A 24,356-nucleotide genomic window follows, 5' to 3' on the forward strand; every position below is an offset into this window, starting at 1 on the left:
CGAGAAGTTTTTATTTGGTTATGATCCAAAAAGAAAAAAGAAAGGTTTAACAAGCCATGAGAAAATAGAGTAAAGTAACCATACGTTCTGTTTGCATAACGTGTATACGCCACGCCATACAATCGAAATAGAAACATGGGACGATTCCAGAATTTTGAATAGATCCGTGGGGATGAGAGAAGTTGTTGTTGAGAAAATATGAAATTGGAAAGGAAGTCAAACTCCCTATGAACCTGTGATCGGTTGTACCTGTACTTTTTAGTGATACGAAAACTCGCTATTCACCTCAGTTTTCTGGTCAATATAAGATTATGTAGGAAGAGATGGCCGAGTGGTTCAAGGCGTAGCATTGGAACTGCTATGTAGGCTTTTGTTTACCGAGGGTTCGAATCCCTCTCTTTCCGTTTCTGTTAATTCACCAACGTTACCGACCACAATGAAATTTCTAGTAAGAGGAAAATCCGTCGACTTTCTAAATCGTGAGGGGTTCAAGTCAAGTCCCTCTATCCCCAATAAAAAGCCCATTTTACTTCCTAACTATTGTACCAACCTCTATTTTTCATTAATGGTTCAAACAAGATTCACTATCTTTCTTATTCTACTCTTTCACAAACGGATCCGAACTGACTTCTTTGGATCTTATCCCATTCATACAAATGAACATATTATAGTATAGGCAAGTAATCCCTATTATTAAGTAAGTCATTCACAATCCATATCATTATCCTGATATTTACTAAGTCCAAATTTGAGAATACTTTTTCTTTTTTGAGTCCCTTTAATTGACATAGATACAAGTACTCTACTAGGATGATGCACATAAAATAGGTCAGGGATAGCTTCAGGTTGGGTAGCAGAGGGAGAGTTGGAAAATCCTCGTGTCACCAAGTTCAAATCTGGTTCCTGGCACAGAACGAACAATGAATGCCTTTTCGGGAAAGAAAAGGGCCACATATTTTTTATAGGGAAAAGCTTTTTTTAAGGGGAAGAATCATCAACAAAAAATCCAGGAAAGAACAGCGAAGGAAAAACGTGAAAAAACAAGTGTTTTCCCGGAACGGAATAGCGGAAATTCCATACGTTGATCACCAATGTTGCATGTCTTTCCTTAAGCTGGAGTACTTTGAGTTAGAAGGCCTACTTTATTCGTCCTTTTAAAGCCTACTTATTCGTCTAGCTATTTCCAATTCTAATAAATAACCCGATCATATCATATCTTGGAAAACCCTAAGACTACCCAAGGCTGTACCCTACAGTGTTACCTATAGTCTATACTTGTGCATACGTTGCCTTCTCGGGTGGCAAGCTAGAACCAAGTAGTCTAGGTATCAATTCCAATTTAAGTCAATGATCCTCATTTTCTCCAACATTAAGAAGATTATTGGTAAGGTGACCAACCATCACACAGGATTCCGGGTCGGAGTAGCACCTCTTGCCTGATATATACAGGTCGTTACTGGCGATTCATTTGTGCCCTATGGTGTTCAATTGCCCGTTTGTTCCCTCCCCCTCGGGACGGGTCAACCTACTTTGCCCGCTCAGGCGCTCCAAAATGCTCTGACTAGACCGCCGACACCCATGATTTGTCCATCATTCAAAATGGCATTTCGTAAGGGCTCATAAGGTAGAAGGAAGCACAGATCCTCCGTGCACTTTCGCCTAGAGTTAGTTTGATTTTTCACTACTGTCTGAGTGGTGGCTAAACCCTGAAACTTTTCCTTGAAATGAAATAAAGATCTAACTTTATTCTAGTAGTGGTTTCCGCAAATGTGGATAATCTTGTTGATTAACACCCACTTTCCATACCCTGCAATTCAGAGGCCATCACCTCTGGTCTTTTAGTAACATATCAGTAAACAAGGCTCTCCTCGTGTAGCTTTTTGTTCTCAAGGAAGAAAATCTCATTGATTACTTATAATGCCGGATGAAGCAAGTTACAGCATTGGTTCTTTCGTGATTCACGTATATTGGAAATCTCTTTCTTTAGGAAATGGGATGGCATTCAATTCTCACTTAGGGATTCTCTTCTTCCTGAACATTCATGAAAAGAAGGACTCTGGCTTTAATGCTAAAGTTTAGTACTGGGCTGAGCGTACTTACCTACTTAGACAAGAGGGATACTTATAGATCTCTATGAGCGTAAGGCAAAGTGGGCAGGACTACTTCCACAACTACATTTTCGCTTAAGCAGGACCTGTGAGACCTCGAAGCAACCGTCTACTACTAGTTATAGATGCTATTTCTAATTGAATAGAATGGATGCTTCACAGCGGTTCTGCGACAGGCAGGGAAGAATTCTCAATTAGTTCATTGAGTTTAGGAAAGGATGCCAGTTTGGAACAGTTGGTGGAGCATGGTGAAACGCGCTCATTTGGAGTGGCTGAAACAGAAACGTACTCGAGAGCTACTCGTCTTCCTAAAAGCTCTAGCAATGCAAGACCTGTCCTAATGCAATAAATACCGGTGCTCTCGAACTCAATCAGCACAGGTACAGGGCCAGGTGCTTCTCCAGCTCTTGGTACCGTCTCTTGTGCCCCACCTATATAGCTAGGGTTAAGTAACCCATTCAGGAGAAGATAAGAGAAACACCATCTGGTAAGGTTGGATCTATAAAACAACGTTGGTTGACAGAGCTATCTTGACATTATAGGTGGGGTCTTTGGATAGCAGGTATGCTGTGTCAGAGAGCATTGGTGAGATTATCCATCTTATAACCCCCGTTAGACCGACAGATGATAGATTCCCTTCCAAGCCATTGAAACCTCGCTTTTCTTATCTAAATACAGGCGTTAGAATACGTTTTTTGATTGAATAGGTTCTATCTGCTTCCCTTCATTATCCGTGTGCTTGTGAATTTATTATAATCCATTTCAGTAGGACAACAGGGCTCTTGCCTAGCTGATTCTAAAGTGGAAGCAATTCAGGTATCAGCAGATACGGGTACTAATTCACATTTCTGTCACTACCCCGTGGTATTGGAGCTTGTAGTGATAAGGATTTTTTAATAGATAGTTTGTTTTATCCTTGAAGTAAGAGCACTGAGAATAGCTTAGCTTTCCAGCCGAAAGAAAGCATAGAGAACCATCAAACAAATACTGGATGGAGAATGCACTCTTCGTTGCCCAAAGGAAGACGGAGGGAAATGGCCCTTTCTCAGGATGGATTTATTGATTCAACTCATCTAGATGATGATCTGTACCTAGTAACCTATAAAAACAAAGTGAGTGATGATTTGTTTAAGGAAATGGAGGAGACAACAAAGCAGCCAGCTAATACAGCAGTTCAGCTCTCAGCTGCTATTGCTGCCTATGCCAGGATAGTGTTATACCCTTTTATTAAAAGGGATGATTGCTATTATATGGACACGGACTCTATTGTTGTTCAGAACGAACTTCCAGAAGAAATGGTATCACCTAGCGAAATAGGAAAGTTTAAGAAGGAGCACTATGTAAAAGAGGGAATCTTTTTGGCTCCCAAGTCATACTGCATACATGCATTACATGAAGATAAGGAAGAAATAATCATGAAGCATAAAGGACCGGTTAGAAAGGTAATCACTAAAGATTCTTACATAAACCAGCTAGCAGACCCAACATTAAAACAGCAATTTTCATGTTCAGCTGACTTTCATCGTGATTTTAAAAATTTATGTGTAGAGAAAAAAATCAATACGTACGTAGTTGGGATAGGAAATAGTACGAAGCGAGAATTAGTATACGATGAGGATGGAACGTGGATAGGAACTAAACCTCCTCATGTAGGAGAGGATTCTATTGATAGTATCCATCCTACTACCCATAAAGTCATAACCGGCATATTAGGCAAAATGAATAATCTAACGAAAAAATGCAATCTAAAAGATCATAAATCTGATGATGATAAGAAGATCAAAGATTATAAGAAGAGAGAATCTCATCAGACAAAGAAGAAGAAAGCAGATAAGAAGAAGCCAGTGAATAAGAAGAAGAAGCGGTAAGAGCAGTTAGGATGGATAGCGGGCGAAGGACGAGAGAAAAATGCTGATGTCAGTGAAACAGGTCATAATACTCCCTATGTCTTGACTACAGGGAGAGTGAGAAAAGACCATCTTTCGGTTACTGTGCCTGTGGTGCTTTCTGTAGGGATGACTTATGGCATGCGGGAATGTCAAGTAAGTACGGCTTTCGATAGCTAATACGAGTTGGGATGACCAGCAACGTCAAGAGGGGTCAAGCAAAACTAGCTCTATAAGCTCTTTAAAACGAGCTAGAACCGCATCAATCGAATTCAAGGTAATAAATCCCACTGATAAGAAATACATAGGCCTTACGCCCACTTACCACTTCAATGACGGACTTCTCCGATACCGATACCAAACCTAGCTTGAGAGAGATCACAGGCATGTGGTGAACCATACCGAGTGAATGAGTACTGAAATGAACCATATCGAGCTGTGGTCTTACTCTACAACTCAAGTTCGATGAGCTCTTAGCGGAGTTGTGTGCCTACTATCTACTAAGTTGTGTGCTAGGGATGGAAAGAAAGCAAGAAGCATGCCAGGCAGTTTCCACTTTCTTACCGGGCGAAGCCAGTGAATGGTTAGCTATTCGAATGGTTTACTTTACTTCGATACTGGCATTCTTCTTTAATGAATTCTATTTCACAGGTGGAATGAGGAGAGCAAGAGGTGAGATCCGATTGCACGACAAAGTAGATCTGCACGTGGCGAAAAACAAAAAATCTCATAGATAGACAGAGATTTCAGGAAGGATTCAGCAGTTGAGTGATCTGGTTATCCTGGGGAATCCGGAACGGTACCCGCATTCTAGGTCTAGGACTTCGAGTTCCCTTTAGAAGCAGTTTTCCTCTTCTTCAATCTCGAATCCCGAAGGGGAGGCTCTAGTTGCCAAGTAAGAAAAGATCTCGGTAGTTCAATTCATGCATGTGAAAGCTTATCTGCCAGATATAGATGATACTTGCCACTACTTGACCAAAACTGGGACTTGAGGAGGAATGAAATTCTAAGGGAAATCAATCAACTAATTGAAATAGTGATATCGGTATCGGAACTCTGGAGAAGGGCCCGGCCTAAGCGCCCTCTTGAGACTTGGACTCGAAAGAGGGAAAGATTAGTGGGTCAATAACCAAGTTCCCCGATTGGATTCCAGTATCTGATCAAGCCGAAGTAAGCAAGTTCCGGATTCGAGTTTCCTTTTCTGACTGGAATTCAAGTAGGATTCCACATCCACTCGGTATTCTAGCTGTACCAAGTCTTTTTCTTCACTCTTTAGAGGGAAAGTATGCTTTGGATTTGCTCAGTGATACAGGTATGCTTGCCAACCCTGCTGCATTGTCTTGATCTCTCCCTGCGATTCGGAACTTGGATCTGGGAAAGGAGGCTTAAGAAGAATATGACTCCATATTAGTAGTAGTATGTTGCACTAGACTCATATGATTAGGAAGAGATAGAAGTTATCGAAAGCAAAAAGGATAGGGGCAAGAAAAGGGTTTGAAAGTTCATTCTCACCCCTACAAACTTTCTTTTCTTCTTGGCGTACAGAATTCTCTGCCTTTAGTCACCCTTAGCGCGAACCATCTTCTTTTCGAAGGACGGAGTCGAGACTCCTATCTATTCGTAACACTTGCACGATGAACTATTCGTCCCACTATCTCCCTTTCCATGAGACCTACTATACCCCTTTTCTACCTATACCTGGCTAGACTCGTGTACCTCAATTTACGTACATTCACCTAATTTACTAACGTTATTGCCTGCAATCGAGCAAATACCAATAAGACATTGATCTCTAAGGAGCTGTTACGAAGTGTCGCAGTCGCTGCTAACGGTAGGATTTTCTATCACATTTTTTTCATTAACGTGCTTGCACCCACTAGTTTACTGCTTGCTTTAGCTTAGCTTTCCCGAAACCATCAACTCTAGCTTTTTGAGCAGGTTTTTACCAATCTGGTATCCGCTGCTGATCCATATTCTAAGATACCCGCTTTCTTTACGACAGTATCCTGTATGCTGACAAGATCCATGAAGTAAAAAGGAGGGATATGGACTCCATCCTATAAACTCAATATATAGAGGCTACTCCGGAAACAGGAAGAAACCACACTCAGCATACAACACCGACTCGTCTTAGACAGGCTTTTCTAAATACTCAATTATACTATTATGTACTTGACTTGCTAGGAATTGGATGAAACTATTAATGCATCCCATTATCTATTTCTTCATTCAGCTATGAGAGCTAGAAATTGATAGAATTTATCCATTCTACTTCCTCCACTTCTTTAAAAGCTTCTCCAATCACACTTATTACAATCTCACACACTTCTTCTTCTTCCTGACCTTGCGCGCAGCGCTGAAAATCCAGTATAGATTTCGTGATATATCAGGTATAGTGGTTTGAACCAGCTCATGCTTCAGTCCAAGTGTTTGCCGTACGCCTTCCTTAAAGGGCTTAGTTTAATCAGTAGTGGTCCTATCACGGGTGTCACATTCATTTTGACCTATCCGGGAGACCCTATTTGATTAAGAGATCCATGCGATGCCAGAATCCGTCACTAAAGCACCGTATTGAGAAATAGATACCCAGCTGAGGAGTAGATGAGGGGCAGTGAAATCCATCTAAAGAATGCCGTGGAAATGCTACTTGTTGAATATCAAAAATATAGGATATCGAAAGGTGATGCGAGCGCTAGCTCATCTTAGAAGTGAGGTGAAAGATTTCTTTGATTTCGCGATCGATCCTATTTTGCTGTTCGTTCTGTAAATGACCTTGAGTTGTTTTTCACATTCTTTCTACAGGTAATTGTAGATATTGACAAAGATGGTGTACCTGAAATGGTGATTGCACTTTGACTCAAAAGCACTATTCGATAAGACGCAGTAGAACTGTGCACCCGTTTTTGTTTGAGTTTGAGGCGACCTATACTAAACTATAATAGCAAGGAGAGACAGCAGCTGATACCAGATCATACTACAGTACAGCTAGTGCGTGCTAAAACCCTCCTTGTGTACTAGGCTTATGAATAAACTAAACTGTTGAGACGTCTCTAGTGTAGGTGACAGGGAAGCCATGCTCGTTAGAAGAGAAAACAGATGGTTTGAGCAAGCATGGGTTCAAGCTCTAGTGGATGGGTTTGATAGCTGAACGCAAGGATAATTCATCTACGTAGCTAGTTGGTTATGGTGGCGGAGAAGCCCCTCTTTAGCTAGATTGGGCTCCTTTACTACTTTATTTAACCCGGGGTTATGCCTAAAACCGGTATCTTATTATGCGTGTTCGACTAGTTCCATTTCTGATTCTCCTTCTTCGCTGGGGTCTACATACGAAAGAATGGAACACTCGACAGCTTCGATACTCAAATAACCAGCTCATTATGCTTAGGTTGGGTTAGGAAAACGAAGCTTTCCAAGGGACTAGTTCTTTCGCGCATCTGTTTCTCCATCCGTTCTCTTCACATAAGAAGCCAGCCGCCTACTCCTACTATTGGGTCGGTTGGTCGGTCAAGTGAACCACGCCCAGCAGGTGGGTATGCCGATAAGATTCCTTTGTTCGACGTACGTCCATATGAAGCGAGCGCTTCAAAACGAGGCTATTATGCTGAAACTAGGGCTCCCTATGGACGGGTAGAGCGAGAGGGATAGCAAGCACTTGAAAAGGGAAGGAAGGGTCTTAGAACTACTGAAACAGTAGTAGAACTCTTCCAAAATCCAAATAGGAGAGTGAAAAACAAAAAGAAGACCATTGGGCTGGGGAAGACTCCCTCAATCACTCTGCTGGGCGATGCTTCTTACTCTACCTTTCAATTCCTTTGCCTTTCTTCTTCTGATCGATCCAATGGTTCGGACTAGGACGCGTAAACCCCGAAGGGAGATTGACCCTACCTAAGTATTTTCTTAGATAGAAGTGGTTGGTCAAGTGTGAGTCACGCCGGGGCGGGTAGACCCACTTTTAATAGCAACGCCCAGATCAATGGAAAATGGAAGTTTCTAGAATTGCTGCTCTGTTCTGTTCAAGAAGTCTTTCTCCAGGGTTCGGTTCAGAAGGCGGGATGGAAGAGAGAGAATGGGCTCATCGTGCGACAAGGTCGATCGATCACTCAAACTGTTCGGTATCTCTACAATTGAGTGAGCTGTGTTGCGAAGGAAAATGATGAAATTGCTTACTTTTCACAGGCGTGAATTCTATCTTCGATTAGATAGTTTCCATGCTTTTGATAAAAAGATGGGTTGGTATCTGAATGAAAGTCGGTAAGCAATCAATCTAGTGCTGTCCTCGGCAGGCCAGGAAATGTAATAAACTTTGGAGCCTCATCATTGGAAAGATTGCCAACTTAACGGTCTAAAAAACTATTCAAAGAGTGACTTTTAAGCCCCACTGGTTCGCTTTATTTTCAACGGACATTTCCTCCCTCGTCAGCAGCTTCATTACCTGCTAAGTCTGGAAGGGTAGTAAAATCACTCACAACAATCAATCTTTTCTTATGATACTGATACGATGCAAACGGTGACACCCCCGGATAATGTGTCTGTGCATTTGTGTCTGTCTTCCCTTAGATGTGAGGAATCGAATCTCTATTGAAATCTGGAATCACAAGGTATCCTTTCTTTAAAAACACATGAACGGGCGCCTTGAATGAATAAGAAATCGCTGCTATAACAGAGAGTTGCCCCAGATCATACAATGTGGTTCTCTACTTTCGGCTGGCTGGCAGATCAGCGTATTTATACGAAAGAGTAGACAAAGGTTCTGACAGGGGTAACTACTACCAAGAAGCAAACTCAGAGAGATGAAGAGAGAGAAGTTAGCCGCAACCGATCATCGGAGGAAGCAGGCTTACAAGAAACTGATGGGACGATCGGAAGAAGAGAGTGATAACAGGTTTCTAGTTGACAACCTTCCGCATTTCTTATTGGGATAGATTTCATACATTCCTATTTCCTTTACCCTCCCATGAGGAAAAGCTGGTGTGATTAAGGTTATCTAAAGAAAAGCTCATAGTGTTATGCCTTGTAGCTTATTCCACTCTCTATAGTAGTTCCCTTCGATTCAACGCAGTGAAGACAGTTTCAATCGGGTCGATGGACCCTTGGTTGTTTTTGTGATAAGTCGCTATTATCAAATAAATAGTCATTTCTTGCTCGATTCGAGAGGTGATTTCATTCCACAATGACAATTCATGTTGAACGCGTCCTCCGGCATTTACGATTCTTCCTACAGAGGGCACTACTAGCAAAGAATAACCTTTCCACCCGACGATAGCTTGGCCAGATCTTCACGATAAATTACTTACTCGCATCAAACAAAACCCTTTGATTAATTGCCAATAGCGTCTTCTCTTGGCTTCCCCTCAACTGTTTGAACCAGATGTCCACCCCGAAATGAAATAGGTCTTGTGTCGGCCCCTCAGTTCTAGGCCGAAGTAGAGCGAACGTGTTTCCGCACGCGTCCAAATTCTTATTCATATACAACCCATTTCTGGTGTCTAATGCATACCTAACCCGAGATGGCCAGAGACAACAAAGAGGGGAGTTTTGCTCGCCTCAGCTATGGATAAATCCAAGCGTTGAAGCAAACACACTTAGCTATAACACCCAGTTATAGGTTTTGGGAAAAGTCCTACCGATGTAATTATAGACAGCATAATTTGGCCTTCCTGGTAGGGACCCATGTTATACCCTGACCAACGCTTCTTCCTTCTCTTTCCGTCCTTTGTAATACCCAACGCACAAACAAGGACAACTTTCTTAATGATTGATATTCATGAACGCTTCCTTCTCAGGCTTGTGTTAGTTAAAGACCCCTAGCCCGCCGATAAGCCTGCTTGCTACTATCACTTTCGTCTTCGAAGTCTCCATTCCCAATATCTTTATTGTGTGGGTGTGAAGTTCCCAGGAGATACATAGGGTAAGATCTATGACCAGGCAGCTGTATCGAGTTTCTCTTCTTCCACTATCGGATCGGGTGTTTTCTCCGTTCGGTCGGCTTGGCCAGCCCGGAAGTAATACGAAGTGAACGGGAACCTTGCGCATGCAGCGCTAACAACTTTCGACACGAGTACAGTAGGAATAGTTTCCTTAACCTGAGTGACCAAAGGAAGAACGCTCTTGATACATTCCATTCGGAAGATCGCATTGAGTAGGTGGCTCCAGCCTGCCAGGAGCCCATCTTGAATAGTAAGTTCGGATTGCTAAGATAGGAGCAAAGCCGAACGTAAGCATCGGTACGGATCGACTGGCCGCCCACCATCACCACCGGAACTTTCACCTCTCGGCTCAGAGAGTTTATCGCATCCATATCTTCTTGGGGCTTTCGGGTATCTTTTATAGATTCCTTGATATGGAGGCACTAGTGTGACTTTAGGTGACCTAAGTTACTTAAGATGACTTTCGGAGTACTTCTGCTCGAGCTGCGGGTAATTCATTTTCCGGATGGTGCTTCTCAATAGAAGGATCGATACGGGTAGGACCACTAACCAACAGGAAAGCATCTCTAGATCCGATATGAGAACTTGCTTCTCTATACGAAATTCATTAAATGAAAAGGTAACTGTATGCGCTCTATGCGCTTTGTCTTCATCACCATTATATCCTTTTTATCTCTTGTGGAACGACTTGGGAAAGTTGCCCAGAAAGACAATAAAACTCCCGTATTCGCCCTTTCTTGCTTGCCCCTAACCAGAATAAAGGTCACAATGAAAATTTGATAAATTGGACTCCGCTAAGACCCGCTTGATATGAGTAGATTGCCCCGAGTATTTTACTTTGACAAGACAAAATCACTTGTTTTTTTAGCTATATGAGAAAGAGCTGGCGTGTACCCGAACCCCCCTCCTGGTAGCAAAACAGATCAATACCTCGATTCGTATCTACTCACCGGGCGGAAAAAACATAACATAGCATTTCTCATAAATAGACAGTTTTCGTTGAAACGATCATTTCCAAGTTCAAGATGTTGTTTCCCTGTGAAGAATTCCGCTAGCTTGGCATGTTGGTACCAAAATACTACCTATGCTGACAGCTAGCAATCGATAAGCCATCTAGCTTCTCTCCGCTATGGTGACGGCTTATAACACGTCGATCCAGCTTTTCTTCCTGGCGCAGTAGAGGAAGGTCCATTGGGCGTAGAGAGAGTACCATGTGATCAGTCTGTAATGCTTATTGGAAAGTGCTCTCTATCGTCCGGGTCGTGAAAAACACATGTTCTGACTTCTCTTCTGAGAAAATGGGGTGGATCATCTTCAAAAGCAACTCTGCAAGCAAAAGCCGCCTCACAAGCGCATACCTTTCTCCCTTGGAGCAGAAGTCGTCGTACTCCACTTCAAGATGCTCCTTGGTGGTCGCTCTCCGAAGCAACGTCGCTTGAATACGAGACACATCACTCCTCAAGCACGTTTCGAGCAAGCAAGACAACACTAGCTTCTACGACTCCGAGTTAAAGAGCGAGTATTCTCCAAGGCGACATTGTCCTCAAAAAGGTCGTGTATCCACAGTCCCAAAGCAAGCTCCGCCTAAAATGGGAAGTGTTGCATCGTGTCACAGTCCTAGGATCCAGAGCTCACCGCCTGTCCTCCATGGAAGGTTCCTCCTGGAGCTTCTGATTGTACAAGCAAGGCACGCACAAGTCCAACTATGTATGATTACAGGGCATCAACCCCACTGATCATCCCACGGGCGAATCGTTGTTTAAGCACGAAAATGGAATAAGAAAGTAAGTTCTGATATCGTAGTGCTCGCGCGCCTACGTGTACTACTAACGGATTCAAGAACCGGTGCTCCCTCCGAGAGTAAGTCACTCCAGTGGAATCAGCAGATACCGGGTCCTAGTTCCCTAAGTGGTTACCCGCTTGTGTTCCTTTATATGACCACTAGAGCTGGTAGAGGATCAAACGGAGGTAGAACTTAGCAATCCAGCCTACTCACCCGACTCGGTCCACCCGTATGCGAGGTTTGGGTCTCCTACGAGACGTGGTAGGTAGGCAATCTCCTACTATGCGTTTTTCATCCCACTCCCTCTATCAACATAAGTAAATGTGCATAAAAGAAATACAACTGCTCAGTCAAATCTCTATGCGCCAATACATGGAAAGATCAAAGCCTCGCGGGACACGTAAAGAGACCTACCCACCACCCTTGTGCGTGCGAACCTAACAAGAGATGCTGATGCCAGCTACACCGCGCTTTCTTTCCGACCGACCTGACGTTCCGAGGAGAAGAAGGAATGGTTGTATGCATGCGCCGGACGCCTATAAAAAAGTAAAAGAAACCATGGATGGGGAGAAAGAAATCCCTACTTACTTGACAGGTTTCCGGGTCTCAGAAACATAGAAAGGATTTCACAAATAGGATAAATGTCCAGTGAGGACATCTCCTTGCTTGCTTTTTCATTGACTGATTCTAGTGGCTGGCCCAGTGAGAGAATTACCAGTGTCTGTCATTAGACTTTATCTTTCCACGGTGAACTCCTTTGTTGTTGAAAATCGGCTGGCTGGATTGACCTTTGGGATTGAGTCACTCGTACATTGAATCAGAGTATTTCATATAACTCTTACTTAACAGACTTAGTGGACTGATTGATTGTTTCTTAGTTAGGATTTTCTGTTCCTCCTAGCTTGCGAAATTCCCCTCTGCACTTGCAGCTTTAATAAGAAGTAGTAGATGGGAGTAAGGGCTCGGCTGGTGAGTATTAGGAGTAAGGGCCCGGCTAGTGAGAACTAGCTTATACTATCTTTCTGGTGTAAGAGCATCTCGCTTATACTTTCGAAGATCTCTCTCGTAATTCGTAGATCTAAAAGCCTAATCTAGAAAAGGGTTTTTCTCAGAGCCATAAGTCAAAATAATAAGTCCAAATTCCGCAAGAGCTTGACAAGCAATCCTTCCTACACAACTCATCGGTGGTGTGACCTGCTTGACTTTTATCTTCGATTCAACCTTGGTATTCTCCTTTCTGAAACTTACTAAGACTATTGAAAGCTTTTTCAATGATTCAAAAAAGCATCCCTAGTATAAGAAGTTGTACCTGACCTACTCCTACTATAGTATTAGAAAAAATAAGAAGCTTTCAAAACACCACTACTATATCTAATATGCCCCGCCAGACCAAGAGTGAGGAGCTTGACTGAACCTCTGAGCGAGCTATTAGTACCTTCTTCCTGAAGAGTAGTAGCCTTCATTCATAGCCTGACCAACTCGTCCGTACGCTAGTCAGCTATGAATTTCTAGTGAGGTTGCTATTCCCTTCTATGGAAGGCTTTTGACCACTATCATACATGACTTTTTTTTCGCCCTTCTTATTAGAACTCATATAATACTGCTGCCCTTTCACTTGCTTCTGCCTTTTCACAAGAATTAAGATAGTGTCCTCCCTGAATTGAGAAAGAAGAGAGAATACCTATGTGCTGCTATGCCTATGGTCCAGAATTGCTATCCGTACAACCTTGGTCTTTGATTGTATAAAAAATACATACTAAGCAAGTAAGCCTGCCTAAAAGCATTTCTTTTTTACACCTCTTCTCTCGATTTGAAGAGATTACACATCACTGCGAACGAACTTATTCACTCTTCGAAGCCCCCACCACCTTCTTTCTTTGAGCTGAGCACTTTACTTCGGCTGTGGTCATTGCCTACCGGTAAACTCCCATACTTCCTTCTTTTGTTCGAGGGAGGCCATACATCTTCCTTCTTTGGTTGGATCCAGGTCAGAAAGTTATAGGAAGGTTGTGTGCACAAACAAGTCTGAATTAAGAAGAAGGGGAGCGAGCAGTACACTACCCGTTTGGGTATTGGCAAATCACAGTCATACTTCTTAGAGCGGGGTGGAGCACCAGCACCTTAAGCTGCACAAGTATCTTAGTAAGATAGACACCGATTAAGAAACCGAGAAGTCTAGATTATGGAGACTCTCTAAGTTTTTCTCTGATTTCCTGTGTCTGTACTACTTCACTTTAGACCCGGCATATTGTATGTATCCTTCGCCCTTATTTTAAGTTCAGAGAATCCGCCTTCACCCTTCGGAGAAAACATGGTGGCCGGAGACAAGGTAGGTAGATTAATAGAGTAGCTCTTACTTTTTGAATATATCATTGATCAAAACTTGGTTCTCATGGATGAAGTGTTTGAGTAGACAAAAGAAGAAGAAGCTGCTACACGAAGTGAAAACCGGTGCTAAGAGCAGGATATTCTTATCTATGAGAGAGAACTGCTTGGCCCACGATGAGAGAGAACTGGTAGAGAAGTGCTAAAAGTAAGTGTAAGTTAACGAGCATGAACCTCCTCGTTGAGCAGCCGCCTGAGCTTTCTCTTTGTTTAGAATTGAAAGAGAAGTTTTTGGTAGTGGGGTGCGTGGTGTATTAAAAGTGGATATAGACCCCGGACAAGAAAGCCTTTTCTTAAGCACAAATGCGGTACTATTTTTAGCAAGCAATCTCTTCTACAATAGGCGGTCTGATCAATCCAAAATATTGAGGCTGGATTGAGATTTCTCTCTAAATCAAACCGGATTGGAATGCAGGTATAAACCAGCAGCAACCAATAGAGGAGTCAGCCGGTTATGATGCAGCAACAGGTAGACCACTCAGAGACTGAATACAGCTAACATTAGCAGCAAGTGCACCATCACTAACAGGAATCGTAATGGTCTCAAGCATGTGCTTCCTTTCTTCTTGAAGGACCTTGTTTTAAACTTTCTTAATGTCAGGAAGTAGAAGTACGGTGAAATAGATCGAGTATCAAGTATATTAGTGTGTAAGGGTTTCAATGCAGACTTTGATGGGGATCAAATGGCTCTTTCTGGAATTTACTTTTGAAAGCCATCAACCAGAGAACGAAGAATCACTGTGTCTGCCGCAAGAGCAAGAGAAGAGAAAGGATTTCTCTCCTTGAAGAGACCGAACTAGACTAGTGGCCGGATGGAAGGGATGGGACTAACTACGTTCCAAAGACTTGATCAACAACATCTGTTCCTTAACTCTCTGTATCTGCCCTTTTTTATATCAACATTCCGAATTGAGCTCTACTACCGGAGCCTTTCGATAGGAAGGAATGGAATCTTATCTTACACGAGAGGCCTCTTTCCAAGCCCTCTGTGCAATCTGAATAGGATTCGGAGTCTCCTTCATTCACTGCCAAGCTCTAGTAAATATCTGAGTGAGTAAGTTATGGATCGTGGGCTTTTCCATCTCCTGCTTACGGCAATATCTGCTTCTTTTTAGCTGAAGACAAGGGCCCCTCCTATAAGGTATTTTGTAGTTGGTGGGAGCGCTTTGGCGCGAGAAGTGATAGCTATGGCTTAACAAGCATCAACTTTTCGCACAAGCGCTGGTATCTTTATGTGTCCCGTGAGAAAGAGAAATAAGTGGATGGTATCGATCGAGGCAAGTAATAAAACATGCTGGGAAAACTGGAACTGACGGATGCAGAAAAGAAGGTACTTGTGATGGACGATCTTGATGATGACAATGGCACATCTCAATCGTCGGCTGTGTGTCAAGTCCATCAATTCCAAAGGAGTGGTTTGTTTGCTTCACTTCACTTTACGATACTGTTCCATTGCTTCTGTGCAGTAAGAAGTTGGCAACAGGGATTTCGGATAGGTAGGTTCAGTCAACCCAAGAGAACTGTTGGCGTGATGAGCTAATGGGTATAGATATTTTTAGCAGGTTGGATACCGTTGAGGTCAGTGCAGGTATAAGAAAGCCTGAGAGACGAGAAAACGGCTGTCCCGTGGCTATCGAATTAAGAACGATAACAGGACTTGTAGGTTCTCATGCAATTCTGGATCATGTGACAAAAACAGGTCACTTGACTCAGTCTGTAACTTTCAAGCCGTTGCACAAGCACTTATTAAATTGAAATAGGGGCATCCATTTTCGAGCTCTATCGCACTTTCCACACCTGTTGTGCACAATCATCCATACATAAGTATAACAAAAGATTCGGATCCGGAAACCGAAACAAGACATAGTTGGATAGGTGTCGTGCCCTGGTCCAGAGATATTGCTAGGACCAATAATAGGAATATCATTTCAATAGCGCTAGGAAGAAGCCCCGCGGGGCGTAGCAGTTGGTGAGGAGGTTGGTGTACCGCTAGCCCATATTCTGGCACCGATACGATGTCCTTTCGAGGAAGTGGTTCAATCAGAAATAAGGTGCGCGGATCAAAGCATTAAACAACAAAACCCCTTTTTAATGTGGATTTGATAAAGAGCAAGTCAATCCACCGTTTACGGATTGGAAAACAGGGGCTATATACTAAACCTGGGATGGGACTCCACCACCCGTCAACCCTTTGCTTTGAACTGCTTTTCCAAGGAACCAAACTGGGCTAACTTGAATCTGTTTACTTGACTTCTATTTGAAACTACTCCTCCCCTCGGTGCATATTATCATATAGAAAGAAACGTAGCTATTTCGTTGCGTCTTAGACATTTCACTGATGCGGGGCGGGGAATCGAGTCTATTCAGGAGTGCATTTCCCTAGCGGACGAGGTGATTGATGCACGATCTTGTCAAATTGATTGATTTAGCTGGCGACGAAAAAGAGCACGAAATGCAACTTGAAAACGCGTATGTTAACTACGATAGTTGATGAGATGCTTAACATGTCGATTCATTTCATATTGTTTATGAATAAGTACAAAATCCCGATCAAACTAGAAATCAATGTTTTCGCTTTCAACTCTCAAATTATCATATAGAAAGTGTTTCTGTGATAAGACCATTCTCGGTCGATAAATGCGATAGGAGCCTATGTGTTTCACGGGCAGCCGGCCAATAGGGGAAGGTTGTGAATCCGGCGAACCGACCGCTTTAAGAACGTGATTGTCTTCTCTCACTCAGTTATCAATTGACAAAGATGACCCATTCTTTTTCGCCCTAAAAACGACAATGGTATGGTACTTTTTCTTCCAATCGAGATTGTGTGGGTGTCCGCTCATGTTCACGTTACATGCTAAATAAGGCTTTCGTTGGAAAAACCAACGCCAACGTCAAGATCAGTCTCCTTTCCTTTCTCTTTTCGGGAGCAGAGCTGAAAAAGATGGGAAATTCCAATGATTCTTCGTTCATTATCATGTCGATTCCTCACAATCGCTCTTTGTGATGCTGCGGAACCATGGCAATTAGGATCTCAAGACGCAGCAACACCTATGATGCAAGGAATCATTGACTTACATCACGATATCTTTTTCTTCCTCATTCTTATTTTGGTTTTCGTATCACGGATGTTGGTTCGCGCTTTATGGCATTTCAACGAGCAAACTAATCCAATCCCACAAAGGATTGTTCATGGAACTACTATCGAAATTATTCGGACCATATTTCCAAGTGTCATTCTTTTGTTCATTGCTATACCATCGTTTGCTCTGTTATACTCAATGGACGGGGTATTAGTAGATCCAGCCATTACTATCAAAGCTATTGGACATCAATGGTATCGGAGTGCGCCTCTTAACGAGGGTGATTTAAGTGCAACGAAATGTACCGGTGGTTCGCGAAGCATCTGGCTTACCGGTCATCTCCCATTCCCGTCGTCGAGAGACTAAAAGAACTATAGCATGCCAGAAACGGGGAGTTGAGGTGGTTAGACCTATACCCCGAAATGCTCCCAGCATAGGAGCCTATGGTTCCATTCTTGTTATTGCTGGAGGTACACATACCTCTTCTCGGTGTGGTGGAGCGATATACGAAAAATAGATGCTAAGCCTGCAATGTCCGATAACGGGGCTTCAGTAGTGAATCTATCGGCACCACAGCAGTGGCATACAACTTTGGACCTAAGGGCAGGTCCCGTTACCTTTCGGAATGGGGGATCCCCGTTGGCAACAACCACGGTAGTAGTTGCGGAACTACTGGGCCAAGAGAGGACAACCTGTTGTTCCTGCTCCTCCTTCTTCGCTTCGGGGACGGAGGTCCTACGGTAGGTAAGAGCACGCACAAGCACTTGACCGAAGGGGACCAGCGCTTCTACTCCTCCACCGAGGAGCCGTTCTTGTGAGAAGCAAGGGATGTCGTGAACGGTGGGAGGTCAAAGAAAGAGAATTGACCTCTGAATACAGTGATCCTATGATCTAGATAGACTCCGTCCTTTTTTTAGATAAGGGTGACTCAAGAAATTGGGGGTGGGACCTGCTGGCATAATGCAGGCTGGAATGTGGGAATTCGAGGTCTCATGAACGAGTTTTTTTTCGTGGACAAACATACTTTCCGGTCTTTTTATGGATCCTTTTAGATCTACAGGCCGGCCGTTCACATGAGCATAGGGAATCTATACTAGGGCCTTCGACTTGGCCCCTGGCAGGATAGGTGAGGAATCACTCTTGAGATCTGATCTATTGGGGCCTACAACTTTGCCAAAGCCGACTAGCATCCCTTTCCGTGGTGAACTGGCCATCCCATACCTTCATTTTGTCTCATGTGTGTTGAACATTGTCTTCCTCGGTTCCAGCTTCACTGATGTAGGTAGGGCTGGGCGAGAAAGGGTCCCCTCTTGCCTATTAGTAAGCGGGCCTTCGATTCCACCGGGGTCTTACGGTCTCATAGAGGGGGGAGAACTACCTAACTAAAGAAGAATAGTGCTCTTTATAAATAAGAGTAGGCGTGGAGAGCTTTTTGCGGGGAAACTTGCAAGTCAAGTTTGGGGGGAGGCGGGCGTCGACCCAACCTTATGAGTATTCGGACTATAACAGTTCCGATGAACAGTCACTCACTTTTGACAGTTATACGATTCCAGAAGATGATCCAGAATTGGGTCAATCACGTTTATTAGAAGTTGACAATAGAGTGGTTGTACCAGCCAAAACTCATCTACGTATGATTGTAACACCCACTGATGTACCTCATAGTTGGGCTGTACCTTCCTCAGGTGTCAAATGTGATGCTGTACCTGGTCGTTCAAATCTTACCTCCATCTCGGTACAACGAGAAGGATTTTACTATGGTCAGTGCAGTGAGATTCATGGAACTAATCATGCCTTTACGCCTATCATCGTAGAAGCAGTGACTTTGAAAGATTATGCGGATTGGGTATCCAATCAATTAATCCTCCAAACCAACTAAACCGAGGAAGCTGAAGCGGAAATGCAATTCTCGGGTGAGGGAAGGGGGAAGCTCCAGTAAGGCTTAGCTCGCTCACTCAAAAAGCTCTAACGCTCGTTTACGAGTGGAGTGCATAAGCCCTTATTGAAGTAGGGTGAGGCCTTACTACACGAGCTCGTAAGTCAAGCACGGAACGAGCCTTGTCTACGAAGCTTCGCTTCATCATCTTGCTTGCTTCTGGCGAAGCTTAACGCACTATAACATAGGCATGCATGATGGTATGGTAGGAAGACTCCTTTTAAGGCCGACCACTACATAGGAGCGATAGGAAGCCAAGCCGTCAAAAGGAAAGGCGAGCAGCCCTTATTGCAATAGCAAACGGCCTACTTATAGCCCTATTTATACCCTTTCTCAGGGACTTCAACGGGCCTTACAAGCTCAATAAATTGCAATTCTTCACCTTTTCCTCAGACAGTGGGAATGCATTTTCTTACTTGATTGACATTGACAGATATGTGTACCACACCGAACAAGCAATATGTCGTATGCTTGATGTACCAGCCAAGCCAGCTCTTTTTTTCTCAGTTCCCTTATACTTAGCGCAAAAGTAAAAAGAAAATGAAAGAGAGTTTGTATTTGCAAATGAAAATCAATATGGATCTAAATAAATTAGATAATCAATAAATAAGAATTGGAATAATAGAAAAAATCTCCTTCGCCCCTTATCTCTTCATCATCGTCGGTTCCGTCACTTGTGGTATTCGTTTAGAATCTTGTTGACCCTACTCGCTTACTCCTATTTTCCTTATTTCTTTTTCTACATAATTAATTAGAACTTTCTTGAAAGAATGGGGTTCTCTCTGGGGGGGCGCACCCTCTCTTCCTTTTTGAGAAAGATGGGCTTGTTTTTTTTCAATAAGTTCTATTGCTTTGACACATTTAGTATATAACATAATATATATAAGAAAAGTACTAAAGGCGAAGGGCATTCTGTTGTACAGCTACTTTGGTATAGTTACAAAGGTAACCGGTAGGTGACTGTTGAATCGACAGTAGTTACAAAAGGGGGAAATAGCTCAGTTGGTTAGAGTGCTGGTCTGTCACGCCAGAAGTCGCGGGTTCAAACCCCGTTTTCCCCGCCCGATCTTTCTTTCTTCCCGAGGTCATACCTCTGCCACTTTACCCTGAGTTTCACTAAGGCATATAACCCCATTCGGGTAAGAGGAGCAAGCAGTGGGGAACATCTATTTATATGCGGTGTTAGCATCAATCCTTTAATCGTTGACCGAGATGTCTATGTATCTATTTTGGAATCATCTAAAACAAGTAGAAATCAGATTTTTAACGGCCCAACTGAGATAGATGGGTGTGTTCAAAATGGAATGATCCCCTTTTCTCATGTTTGCATTTTTGTTGTCCACAAACAAATAAAGAGTCCGAAAAGACGTACGCATAACAGACTCGGTACCTAGGTCAATGGGTTCAGTGGAGAATTGCGTTACTGTAATAGCGAAGGTATCTATGAAATGCAGTACCAAGGTCAATGAAATGAAAGGCACCTCTGACAAACAGAATCAAAAGGAATGCCTGACGAGACCATGAAGGCGCACTTCCAACGTTTAACTGAGTGCATGTGCTTAGGCGGTCGAATAGATTCTGAGATGTTGAAAGATGTCTTCATAGATACCGCCTTACAACGAGATCATCTACATAGCACTCGACAATCTTAGTATTATCTCATCGAAGATCTTAGTCATGGCGCGTTGATATGTAGCAACGGCGTTTTTGAGACCTGGGCATAAACCTTGTAACAATATATGCCTATGGAGTGCGAAAGCTGTGCTTTAATCAAGGCAAGCTTCTCTTTCTTCGCCAATGAAGTTCATATAAGTGTATAGAAAGCCTTCTTTTCACAACCATGCACAAACCAAAGTGCTGCTGAAACGTGAAATCCATGCACCAACAAGTTCCAGTTCATAAGCAATGAAAAAGCAGAGTATATGGGAGGATAGTGGCTAAACTGTTCACTTGAGGAGAGTGGGAAGTGACTAGTCCGATAGGAGAAGAGCGGAAGTGCGATCTTTCGATCCAATCTACGTCGACTAAAATCCATGTCTCATGGCACGAGGGCCATTGCGAGTTGATGTTGTGCTTTACCGTCACAGTCTGTCCTCAAGAGAGGCATCCATTCCTGGCCAGACAAAGTTCCTATTAGTTCTCTTATAGGAAGCTAGTATACCTGAATGGCCTCCGGTAGCTGTCCCATGCAGTTCTTGCGCTATCCTGGCTCTTGCATTTCCAGCGGTCCCCACATAAAGCCTCCCTTTTTTCCTTAATACCCTTCCTCCTCTTCCCAACCATCTTGTCCTCCTCTCGCTTCACTAATGCTCTTCTTAACTTCTTCAGCTAATTTTTATCCTTCGTAGCTTTGTTTCACTTCTCCTATCCAATCCGGCAACAACTTGCTCACAAGGGTGCAACCACTGAATTTGTAACGACACAATGATGAAAAACAATCAAAAGATATGTAAAGAACACAGACAGTAAAGGTAGAAGATCATTTCCGGGTAGATAGGAGAGCTATTAAAATCCACAAACATGAATCAGAGTTTCGACTGGGTTCTCCAGATTTAACCAAAAGAAGACTTTTCTACAAATAAAGAATTTCTCATTTTTTGGTTTATACCCGAGCCAAAACATAGAATTTCCATTGAAGAAGGAAGTAAGGATGCTAGCCGGAGAAAAGAAATAAATACTTCCCATTCCGATTCTTTTTTAGTTCCCAAGATAGAATTTCTTTGTTTTTGGCAAGAGCGGTGGGTGACAACGTGCAAGACTAGATAGGTTTGGCTTTGATCTGATCAATAGGAATAGGAGGAAGCGTTGGAGAGGTACCAAATGACTGAAGAGGGGAACCCATCTGACCACATGTAGAGCCAGCCCATAAGTAAATTCCAGAGAATTTCTTCATCTTCCAAAGTATGTGAGTGAGGTCAAAATTCCATGGATCGATCTCATCACTCACATCCAACAACTAGTGAAAGATGTAATGATGAAGCTATAGGAGAAGAAAAAGCGTTGGTTTTGATTGGTAATCTTGAGTTGTCATCTTTTGAAAGAGAGTAACTTGCTGGATGGAGAGCAGCTAGGAGAATAAAGTTCATCTTTACCCCATCTTTCATTCCAACTCTATTTTCTTGTGTGCGATCCTTCTTTCTGGTTTGGAATCCAAGAAGCTCAATGGGCTAGTTTCAAGTTCGATCAGACACGAAATCTGGTATAGCCACCAGCCTAGATAGAACGGGCGGGGGAAGAAAAACTAGGAGCGAGCCACATTCAAGAGGGTTGTCAAAGGCCCTCTCAATAGAGCTATTTTGTCATTGAATCGATGGAGGGAAGACTCCTTCGGTAGGTGCCCCCGACTCTTCCAGTTTCTGGGTGGGATCTTATGGCTTAATCTCTGATTGCGCAGGATTCATCTTTGTTTGGTAACCTCAGACCCTGAACCAGGAGTTGGAAGCGCCTTTGCCAGACTTTCCAATTGAACACGATGCGGGCGATGCAACTCGGCAAGGAGAAGGCTGAACCCTGGTGCTACACTACAGCAGAAGCTTTGGCAGTTTACCATGGCTTGATGTTCTAGTTGTCATGCTAAAGCCGTTGATAGCTACTTCGCTTGACGAGCTAAGTAGAAAGACTTTGTGGATGAATCCACAACTGATGGTGCTTTAGGTTGATCTGATCCCTAGAAGGAAGAGTTTTGGGCTTAAGGCATAATTGCTCTATTGCGGCTACCCTGGCTATGTCATCCGATGCTGTTCACAAAGCGGCTCTTACTATAGACCCGGCTATCTCCGAGTTGAAATCGAACCCAGCCCCGGGTTTCCGTCCATCAATCCAGAGCTCAAGACAACCGCGATACTTAAATCGCTCAAATAGCCACCTTAGACGGACACAGCCATTAGAAGAAGAAACAGAAAACTCGATGGAGTACCCTAAACCAGAGATCCTCGACAAAGAAAGTCTCGATTCGAGGAACGAAATATCAATAGAGGAACGAAAACCGCAGGGTATGAAATTTGGGTAGGGTTGGCAGGGAAAGTCCAACTGAAACTTTCTTTGATTACCTTTTTTCTCCAACTGGCTCAGAGATTGCATTTGCCCTTAACCGGTAACCTCCTTTTAATCCTTCGTTTAGACCCTATCTATTGGTATTGGCATTGGCTCGAGAGCAAGGACCTTATTTGATCGCTTAGAACTTGATGGAGGGAAACTCACTCGCTCGAGATATGCTTAAGCTAGCTCAGGAAGAGTACTAATTTTATATGCCTTAAAGAGGGGATTCAAAGAGTAGCCTTTTACTAGGGCTTAAGTGACTCGTTTCATATTGCTTACTATGGTCTGGACAGTGAGGAAGGTGAGTTGGAAGATATACCTAATGTCAAATGAGACTTTCTCCTCACCAAATTGAAGCGTGAGCTTAGCATCTTTCACATCGATGACAGCCCCTGCAGTAGCTAGAAAAGGTCTCCCAAAAAAATAGGAAAGCTCTTATCCTACATCTCCAAGACAACAAAATCAACTGGAAATGCGAAGTTACCAACTATCGCAAGGATATCACCCAAAATGTCTGCCGGATCCTGATCAACAAGGTGGAGAGTGATGCTAGTCGGCCGTACATCACCCAATGGTAGTGGCTCGTAGACAGTGAAGGGAATCACAGTAGACCCAAGACCACATAAAGCATGGAAAGTTTGACTTCCTATCAAGCATGGAATACTGAAACTGGCAGGCTCATCTAAGTTGAGAGGTAGCTTATTTGAACGAGTGCACTACATTCCTTAGTAAGAGTAACCAGTTCTGGCTCGTTAATGTTTCCCTTCTTTGCGAGCTGGTCCTTAAAGAATTGTGTATACATCGGCACCTGTAAGACACCATCAAGGATGGGGGTGGTAATCTGCATATCTATCATCATATCCAGAAACTTTGCAATCTGCTTGTCTTCAGTTGACTTCACAAACCGTTCTGGAAATGGCAGCTTCGGGTTGACAGGTGAATCAGATTGATGATGGATCATTAGGAGCAATAGCTGCTGGTGTAGAAGAACTAGGCTGTGCAGCAGAAGTAGTGGACTGTTGAGGTCCCTGCGGAGAAGGTATTGGGCCGGCTAGGGTAGAAGGTAGGTGGTACATACAACGCTGGCATTGGGGAAGAGGATCGGTTGTAGTCTTACCACTCCGACTGAAATGAACCATATCGAGCACAGGTCTCACTCTACAAGTCAAGTTCGATGAGCTCTTAGCGGACCTGTGCCTACTATCTACTAAGT

General features: G+C 43.2%; 1 protein-coding gene and 2 non-coding genes across 3 annotated transcripts; all 3 read left to right on the forward strand.

Moving 5' to 3' along the window:
* Nucleotides 1-316: 316 nt before the first annotated feature.
* TRNAS-GGA lies at nucleotides 317-404 on the forward strand. Its single transcript has one exon. It is a non-coding gene; the product is annotated as a tRNA-Ser (tRNA).
* A 16,321-nt stretch (nucleotides 405-16,725) lies between these two features.
* On the forward strand, nucleotides 16,726-19,426 carry LOC125546035 (cytochrome c oxidase subunit 2-like). The gene is made up of 2 exons (XM_048710146.1): nucleotides 16,726-17,431; nucleotides 18,654-19,426. The coding sequence occupies exons 1-2, from the start codon at nucleotides 17,044-17,046 to the stop codon at nucleotides 19,046-19,048; spliced, it is 783 nt and encodes a 260-aa protein (XP_048566103.1). The 5' UTR covers nucleotides 16,726-17,043; the 3' UTR covers nucleotides 19,049-19,426.
* Nucleotides 19,427-20,092: 666 nt separating this feature from the next.
* On the forward strand, nucleotides 20,093-20,166 carry TRNAD-GUC. Its single transcript has one exon. It is a non-coding gene; the product is annotated as a tRNA-Asp (tRNA).
* Nucleotides 20,167-24,356: the final 4,190 nt, after the last annotated feature.

This window comes from Triticum urartu, chromosome 3 (assembly GCF_003073215.2).
Source record: "Triticum urartu cultivar G1812 chromosome 3, Tu2.1, whole genome shotgun sequence".
In the NCBI taxonomy this organism is placed as follows: domain Eukaryota; kingdom Viridiplantae; phylum Streptophyta; class Magnoliopsida; order Poales; family Poaceae; genus Triticum; species Triticum urartu.